Source organism: Acanthopagrus latus, chromosome 13, assembly GCF_904848185.1.
Source record: "Acanthopagrus latus isolate v.2019 chromosome 13, fAcaLat1.1, whole genome shotgun sequence".
NCBI lineage: Eukaryota > Metazoa > Chordata > Actinopteri > Spariformes > Sparidae > Acanthopagrus > Acanthopagrus latus.
This window is the reverse complement of record NC_051051.1, coordinates 10,812,105-10,820,426: the sequence shown is the minus strand read 5'-3', so window position 1 is coordinate 10,820,426 and position 8,322 is coordinate 10,812,105. Positions and strand designations below refer to the sequence as shown.

Here is an 8,322-nt window from a genome sequence, read left to right as displayed (position 1 = left end):
GCCAGGAAGGCATGCTCTCTCTCTCTCTCTCTCTCTCTCTCTCTCTCTCTCTCTCTCTCTCTCTCTCTCTCTGACACACACAAACACAAACATAACAAATGAGACTTGAACTGAGAGCACACAGAAAGACTTCCTGCTAACCCCACGAGCTATGAGACAACAAGGACCCAGTGAGAAATACTAACGCAACAGAGCCTCTCTCTTCTTGCCACAGGTCAGTCTCCTTGTTTTTTTTTTTTTAACACTCTGCTTTTTCTCAAGTCGTCCTCGGAATGCACTCTTTAATTAGCTTCCCAGACAACTGTAAAAATCTAAAGTTGCAATATCCTGTTGAAACATTTTTTTTTTTTTTGCTTTTAATTCCCAACCCGCACCTTGATCCCTGGAATTGTGTTCGGGGGGGAAACCTAAAAAAGAAAAAGGGGGATTTTCAAAGGAAAAAAAAACAAAACAAAACCCTGTGAGTTCACCAGACGGATCCAAGGGGTGGGATCGGTGTTTGGACGGGAAAACTGCTTGCTCATCCCATATCAGCATGAAGCGCATGAGTCAGCACTTGCTCTGTTACACCCAGAGCTGTTGCGACACACACTCACACACACTCTCTCTCCCCCTCTCCATCCCTCCCTCCCTCCCTCCCTCCCTCTCACATACTCACACACAGGCCTCATGACTGAGTCAAGCTCAGTTTTTAGTGTGTAGCCGAGTTGAGATAAGGCTTTCTGGGAAACGTAGCCCAGTCTGACAGCATTCCATTTAGAAATAACCATGAGTGCGCAACAGCTGGGACTTTCCTTGACACTCTAAGCAACTTGGATATATAAAGCTCTGTAAGGTAGGCATGTTTTTCTCGTTGTTTTGATGTATAACTTTTCTAAGAGTGTGTCTTCATGAAGAGGAAATAGTCAGCTGTTAAAGTCTGTGTATGTGTGTGTTTATTTGTGTGTACGTATAGGTGTCCCCTGATGGCCATGTCTTCCCCCCGGTCGTCTGTGTTTACATTCGAGTCCACAGTGCATTCCTCCCATGTGCTGCGCCGCCTGGACGAGCAGCGCCACCGGGACACGCTGTGTGACGTGACCGTGGTGGTAGAGGGCGAGAGTTTCAGAGCACACCGCTCGGTGCTCGCCTCCTGCTGCGAGTACTTCGCACAGAGGATCTCCTCCCTCGCACAGCACGGAGCGGTCATCACCCTGCCCCAAGAGGTGAGGTGTCACCTCAGGGTGGCGTACAGATAGAGAGCAGACGCACACAAGCCTTTAACAAAACAGTCACATGGAAAAGTGAAGTGAGAACAGAAAGCGACTGAAAGGCTTTGATGGGAAATACTGTCGGCTATAGAATCAAGTGTCTCTGGTTCTCCAAGAGACCTAATTTCTATTGGGACTGTAATGGGCTTAATGAAAATTCCTGGAATAAAGAAAGAAAGAAAGAAAGAAAGAAAGAAAGAAAGAAAGAAAGAAAGAAAGAAAGAAAGACGGTAATAGGATCACGCCAGCAGCAACATCCGTAAACATCTCGATATTCCAACCCACAAGTACTCAGTCATCACTGCTACATTTTTACATGAGTTCTCAGTGCTCATAGGTCAGACCACACCTGTCTTTGAACTCAGCCTTAGTCTTGATCATCAGCTGCACACCTGTAAAGGTTAAGGACCATATCTTGCAGGGTTGTGACACATCGACAAAACATTAATATCCCCAGACAAACCATGCTCAGTGGTAGATTTCCGCTACAATAAACATCTCCAGGAGCACATTTTGCCATCTCACGTCATGCGTTTTATGGCGCCATGAGCGCAGCGTTGTCATTGGCATGTGTGGTGTGGGTGTGATGCCGTCACAAGATGATATTTTAGTCTTAATGTCTTACAGTGGGCAGGAATGATTCAAACTGGAATACAGCGATCTATCTGTGACTTATAACTGATGTACATGAACTTTGGGCCGCAGCGGCGAGGACACAGCCTCTTTACATGGGGCAGATGCGCCACCAACTGAGCTACTGGGGCACCCCTCCGTCCATTTTCTAGACGGTGTGGTCTTTTCAGAGGAAGATGTTTGAAGCTTTCTGAGGTTTTCTTTTCAGTTTACCCATACCATGCAATATGGCTATTTTAAAGTGAATGGGTCCAATTGTTGACTCTCATTACCAGGTTGCTTCCGGCTGGAATTATGGTCTGAATACCAACTGAGGGCCTCTGTATTTCACAAACTGGGAATGAAACGCTGTTTGTTTTAAAAATTTCGTTTGTGCTAGAATGTGTAGGATGTGCTAGTTTACAACTTCTTTAATATGATGTTTACATGCGTTGGCTGCTAACCCACCACAGTACTACTATCTTTTTTTTAAGCATTTTTTTAGTGCTCAGAATAATTCTATTTCCACTTCTGAGCCTGCAGTTGTGCGTGGATGATTATCTGACAGGCGGTATCACACTATTACCTTTTGCTTTGAGGATTTCAAAGTGGGGAGAGAGTCTCTAGAGGTGCTGAAAATGTGAAAAAAAATCCACTTTCCAAGAGTCAGAAACCAATAAATACCACAGGACAGACCTTGTTTTTAAATGAATTTTATGCAATCTGAAATTAAGTCCAACCGCAATGCAAGACTACCTTTAAATCAGATTAATTAGCAATCATGATCCCATAGTCATTCAGGGATTGAGTAAAACTAAGCACGTTAAGTAGTAGGTGAGGGGAACCTCTGAACTGAGAATAGGAAGTGCTAATTCGTGTGGTTTTTACTCTCTCCCAGGTGACAGTTGCTGGCTTTGAACCTTTGCTGAAGTTTGCCTACACGTCCAAACTTCTCTTTGGGAAAGACAACGTCTTAGAAATACGCAACTCTGCCTCCATTCTTGGTTTCAGGGACCTTGACGACGCATGTTTTGACTTCCTCTTACCCAAGTTCTTGTCCAGCAGCCAGGGCTCCACCTCTTTTCAGAGAAAGACCTGCTGCAAGAAGAAATGCAAGAGGCGATCTTCTCAGGAAGATGGCAGCATCACCTCTAGCGATCCATTGTTGGATAAGAAAGAAGTCAAACCAGTCGCTGACTCACCGTCGCAGCAGGAAGTGGCTTGGACCTGTCTCAAATCAGCGAACGGCAATAGAGGAGGTCAGAACGGTGCAGGCACTCCCACACCTGCAGCCGAAGGGACTAATGAACATCTCATGCAGTGTCCAAAGTATCGCAGGCAGCTGGCCTGTGGGAAGGAAACTTGTGTCACAGAGAAAAGTCTGAGCAATCGGGCAACAGTAATCAGGGATGACTGTGATCTTTCCTGCTCGCCTCGCTCCAGCACTGGCAACAGCAAGAGTGAAAGTGAGCTGGAATTCCCTGTAAATTCAGGCTCAAAGCCGGACAGCCAGATGAGAGGTGGGGCTGACGATCTATGGAAAACTGAGATGTGTGACAAGAAAACAGAGGCTGGCGCTGATACGGTCAAGAGGGAAACAAGTGAAAGAGATATAGAAATGAAGGCAGACATCAACGTTTCAGACAGACCCAATGTCAAGGCAGTCTCCTCAGAGTCAAGCTCAGCACTGGGGGAAGGCTCATCGGGGTTAATATTGCACCACTGCCCCCTGAAGACCTTTGGTGACGGCCCTGCAATCACTGTGTCGCTGGGGCATGAGAAGTTTGACATGGACATCACAGAGGACAGGAATAAAAGGGACACTGGTGTACCAGCGCCAGTATCAGTCTGTCAAAAGGCAGAGGAACTGGTAGAAGCTGGGTGGAAAAGGGCCGATGAAGAGAGGGGGTCCATCTGGCTCGAGAGAGGAAAAGGGGGACAAGGCCTTGAAAGGAGCATCATGGAAAGGGAGGTGGCTGAGCACCTGGCCAAGCAGCTGGGGTCGGACGCGCCTCAGCCGGGCTTCCACGACCTCGACGCAGGAAGCTCCTCCGATACGGGGAGCGGTCGGGCGCAGAGCACGTCCCTCGGGTGGCTGAATTTCCACGCCAGCCTCAGCGCCAGAAGCGGCAGCTGTCCCTTTTTACAGGATCTGGACCAAAACAAGTGTTTATGGAAGGGAGCGGAGCTGTCCGAGTGCGAGGGGGCGTCTCAGTCGGGCGTGTCGTCCCTCAACTCGGGCGAGGATGGAGACTCGGGGACGGAAACGGAAGGGGACAGCGAGTCCTACACGAGAGAGAGGGCCAGACAGGTGAGCAACTGAACTGCGATTCGAGTCTCCGGTGTATGTCGCTGCTGCTGCCAGCCGAGTGTGAGGCTCCTACTTGCTCAATTGAAATTTGCGTCAGCAAGCGTCAGCAAACTCACACTTCCAGCAACGTACAGCACCGTGTTTGTTTTAGATAAGAGAGTCAGGTACAGGTACAAGTAGAGATGGTGTGTCGCGGCGTGCACGCAGCTCGCTAATTAGGTCAGAGTCCAGTTGAGCAGAAACCGACAGCTCAGTCTGCCAGGTTACCACTGGTTATGGGCGACACAAACAACAAGGTTGAGTAAGCCCTCGTGCTTCACGTCCAAACTGAGTGAACCCGGCAGGGACGGTCGTTTCAGAGGAGAACCAGCGGCTTTTATTTACAGTAGATAAAAACTATCACAAGACTTCCAATAAACTGTTGAGTTTATACTTCCTGCCTCACATTGGCAGCAGCAGCAGCAGCAGCAGCAGCAGTCCGGTGTAAACTCACCTCTGCTTTTTAAAAGTTATCTCCTCGTTTCTGGAGTTAATGATTAACGGCTTGGTGAAAATATAACTGACTGAACTCAGCGTGCATTTTGACTTTTGCCCCACTTCACTTTTCTTTTTCGTCCACACACAGCAAATTCCACACAGACTTTAATCATTACATGTATTTTTTGAGTTTGTATTTTTAATTAAAGGGTCACTCCAACAATTTTACACATGAAAGTGTGTTCAAGTACTACTGCCTTTGGCAGGATAAAGCCTTTTGTGGCATGTAATTGGATAAATTGCCTCCAGTGATGTCTGTAAGTGGTTACATTGCATTGTGGGTAACGTGGGTGCAAGGTTTTTAAAGACTGCATGGAATAAAAAAAAGAGGATTTCTCCGGTTCTCCTGTATTGACTTTTAGCGTTTGTTTTTTAAACGGTCCGTTAGGAGTCTATGTAGGAGTTTGATGCGAAACCAGTGGACTGCTTTTCAATACCTGCCAACTACGCTACCCACGGTGCAGTTGATCCACCGACATCACTGGTGGCAGTTATAACAGATGACATGCAGCTTCCTCTGGAGCCACAAAAGACTTTATACTGCTTTTTTACGTATGCAGGCAGTCTACCTCAGCACAATCACTTTCAAATTGGTGGAGTTGCCCTTTAATTGAATGACGTCCTCACATTAGTTTCATTTTGTTCTGACTCAAGAAATACACGCTTACAATGAGTATTTCCTATGATCTCATTGTCTGAGTGCCTCCAGTATAGAACATACAGTCTGCTCAATCACCTATGCAGGTACTTTCTCACTGTGCCTGCTTTTCCCCTTTGTGTGTCCTCAGGTGCAGTTGCCGTTCTCTGTCGACTGGATTGTGGATCTGAGCCGAAATGACTTCCAGCAACTGCTGAAGCAACAGGTCTTTACAAGCGAACAGCTGGAATTCGTCCACGACATGAGACGGCGCAGCAAAAACCGCCTCGCAGCTCAGCGGTGCCGCAAGAGGAAACTAGACTGCATTTATAACCTGCAGTGCGAAATCAACAAGCTGGTAAAGGCTGTGTGTTCTTCTCAGTCAGCACGCTGAACTTTAAATTGTTTTGCAGGCATGTTAATCGGAAAGTGTTTTTCTTCTTTTTTTTTATTTCTCCTGGATGTTGCAGAAGACAGAGAGGGAGAAACTGATGATGGAGAAGAGCCATCTGGGGCAGCTGAAGTTGAAAGAATGTCACAAGGTGTCTGCGTTGTGCCAGAGGGTCTGCAGCGAAGCCAACCTGCTGCCCGAGCAGCTCCAGGTGTTCGCCAAGTACACCTCGCCCGACTGCCCTCTCTCCTCTCTGTTTCCTCACATAGACGCTCTCCTTTCGCAGCACGGGCTGCCACCCCAGGTCCAGGCCTCGCTCTCGGCCTGTTCCGCGGCCCTCGACGACTACGTGGCGTCCGAGGAGGCTTCATCCGGCTCCAGCAGGGATACGCTCACACGAGACAGCCAGCACTCGCTTTAGATACACATCCAGCACGCGTACTGCTGCTGTGTGGGACCCAACCTGTATCATCACAGAGTGTGTGAAGACATTACCACAGAGCGTGGACTGAGTGCAGGCTGCAACATAACGCAGTGGCTTGTGATGTGACCAAACATGTATCACGAGAAGGCTGTACGCTTCGATTTGACTTCTCGATTTAAGTTACTTTTGAGAAGTCAGGAATGTATTCCAAGTGTCAAAACCATTCGCTCTCACCAATCATAAGTCTTTGATGACCTTTATTCCGGGTAGTCAAACGGATTGCGACCCGGTTAAAGGCAGAAGGTGCCCCCCTCAAATCAGCTGAGAATGTCGAGATTTTTGCACTGAGACAATCACGACTTCAATCATAAATCAAAGGGAACGATGGCCTTTTGATTACCTCAGGATAACACACTCATTATTATGCTGTATATATGTGCTTTAGTGGTTCGACAAAAAAACCCATCTTAATACAGTTTGATACAACCAGGTCCTCAGGTGCTAATAGGAACAATTCAGCATACCTCTCGTACGCAGCGTTGGTTCTGCGCTCTCTGAGCAGTGAGCAACACAAAGCAGCGTTTTTTGGGGTTTTTTTTCCCACCAAAGCCAGACTAGTCAACAAATGGGCTTGACGTAGTGTGTCATTGTTTACTCTCTGGTCGTGTGTCTGGCTGTCATTGTGGTCAGCGAACCGCAGTGACACAGCTCTTCTAGGCTGCACACACCTCTCAGAGCTTCGCCTTGAACCTCTTGAAACAGACCTCACACGTTTGCCTAAGTACATTTAAAGATCCCCTCCAGAATTGTTTTAGGATGTTTCTAAAATCCGCTACTTGGGATAATAATTTGTGTCTGATGTGATTTTTTCCACACACACACAAAAAATCATCCTGTTAAAATCCTCCAGATGAGCTCTCCTCCCTCTCCCTCATTTAAAATTCAAGAATCTATGAATATGTGATTCATTTTCATTTCCCAAAGTCTAACTGCTTGAGACAAGAGGGTCCCCTGTTTCAGGGCACTGGAGGCTTCATGTTGCCGTATCACACCCGTGTATTCTGAATATCGGACCGGGGTTGGCTTCCCAAACAATCTGTGATGTCACAAATTATACTCGTGAAATCAGATATTCATTGAGCACCAATGTGGAAAACTCTCAAACTTAAATGTTCAGCTGTAGAAATACAAGAATTGCCTGGAGGGGGACTTTAAAGAAACTGCACACTATCAAAGTACATGTTTGGGAGAAAAGCTGCCTCAACACAGGGTCACACGAGTCGTGCGTGATGCGTCAGTCCTTGATTTATGGGCAGTCGGTGGATTTTAATTAGACGTACGTATTGTGTGTAACTCCCAGCCTGCTTATCTTCGGCACCCATATCTAAATCACCGTCAAGGGTCATGTGAAGCAATAACTCATTGATTGATACAGTACAAGAAGATTTGTGCATATATATATATATATTTTAATGTCTCATGTACTATCAATGGCACAGTTATTTCTATTTGTTTTTTTTTTATTAACTCCATTTCTTTTGTCACCTTTAACCTTTCGCCTATTTTCCCTCCCTGCTTTAAGTAGGTATTCGACACTCAGGACGGCTTTACAGCTCCCCCACCCCTCTGATTCCTCATGATCAAGTATCACTGTATTATACGCGTGCATATATTTTTATAGATTTATTTTCACTCATGATAATCATCCTCACAGTGCAGCTGCTCGTGTGCGGCATGAAATGAACGATGCTGTAAGTACAACATTCCAAAATCCCTCACACGTTGATTTTTATGAAAAAAAGGAAATGCTTGTGTAACTGTGTTGTATTATTGAGGACAGTCTTGTGATGGCTAATGACAGGAGAATGTTTCTGTGTTGTTGTTTTTTTTTTTTTCCACCACAGAACCAACTTCAGTATGATAACACTGGTGCCTATCGCCCTCTAGTGGCGGCGCGTGCACAAGTCGACGGTTTATAAGTGTTTCTTGCAGATAAATCAATGTATCTTTCTGAGACCTTTCCAAATGGATTGGGTTTTTTTTAAAGCACAAGTGAAACAAAATAACAATCAACATTAAAAACAACAACAAAAAGAAAATTACTCCAAAGTGTTATTGAAAAAACCATCAGTGAGGTTAATGAGATGTAAAAAAAAAAAA

At 46.0% G+C, this 8,322-nt stretch overlaps 1 protein-coding gene across 2 annotated transcripts; it reads left to right on the top strand.

Annotated features, from left to right (window-relative positions):
* The first annotated feature begins 77 nt into the window (after window positions 1-77).
* Window positions 78-8,256, top strand: LOC119031562 (transcription regulator protein BACH2-like). 2 transcript variants are annotated; one of them, XM_037120123.1, is made up of 5 exons: window positions 78-214; window positions 956-1,205; window positions 2,761-4,173; window positions 5,499-5,705; window positions 5,818-8,256. In XM_037120123.1, exons 2-5 carry the CDS (start codon window positions 966-968, stop codon window positions 6,157-6,159), a joined length of 2,202 nt encoding a protein of 733 aa, XP_036976018.1. In that variant the 5' UTR covers window positions 78-214; window positions 956-965; the 3' UTR covers window positions 6,160-8,256. The 2 variants fall into 2 exon arrangements, with proteins under 2 accessions (XP_036976018.1, XP_036976017.1); XM_037120122.1 differs by lacking the exon at window positions 78-214 and adding an exon at window positions 648-835.
* The last annotated feature ends 66 nt before the right edge of the window (window positions 8,257-8,322 follow it).

Bases quoted from the DNA above. Each gene is read 5' to 3' on its own strand.
- LOC119031562 (XM_037120123.1), top strand. From the start codon at position 966: ATGGCCATGTCTTCCCCCCGGTCGTCTGTGTTTACATTCGAGTCCACA. The intron at 1,206-2,760 runs GTGAGGTGTCAC...ACTCTCTCCCAG, and splicing joins TCATCACCCTGCCCCAAGAG to GTGACAGTTGCTGGCTTTGA. The intron at 5,706-5,817 runs GTAAAGGCTGTG...TGGATGTTGCAG, and splicing joins AGTGCGAAATCAACAAGCTG to AAGACAGAGAGGGAGAAACT.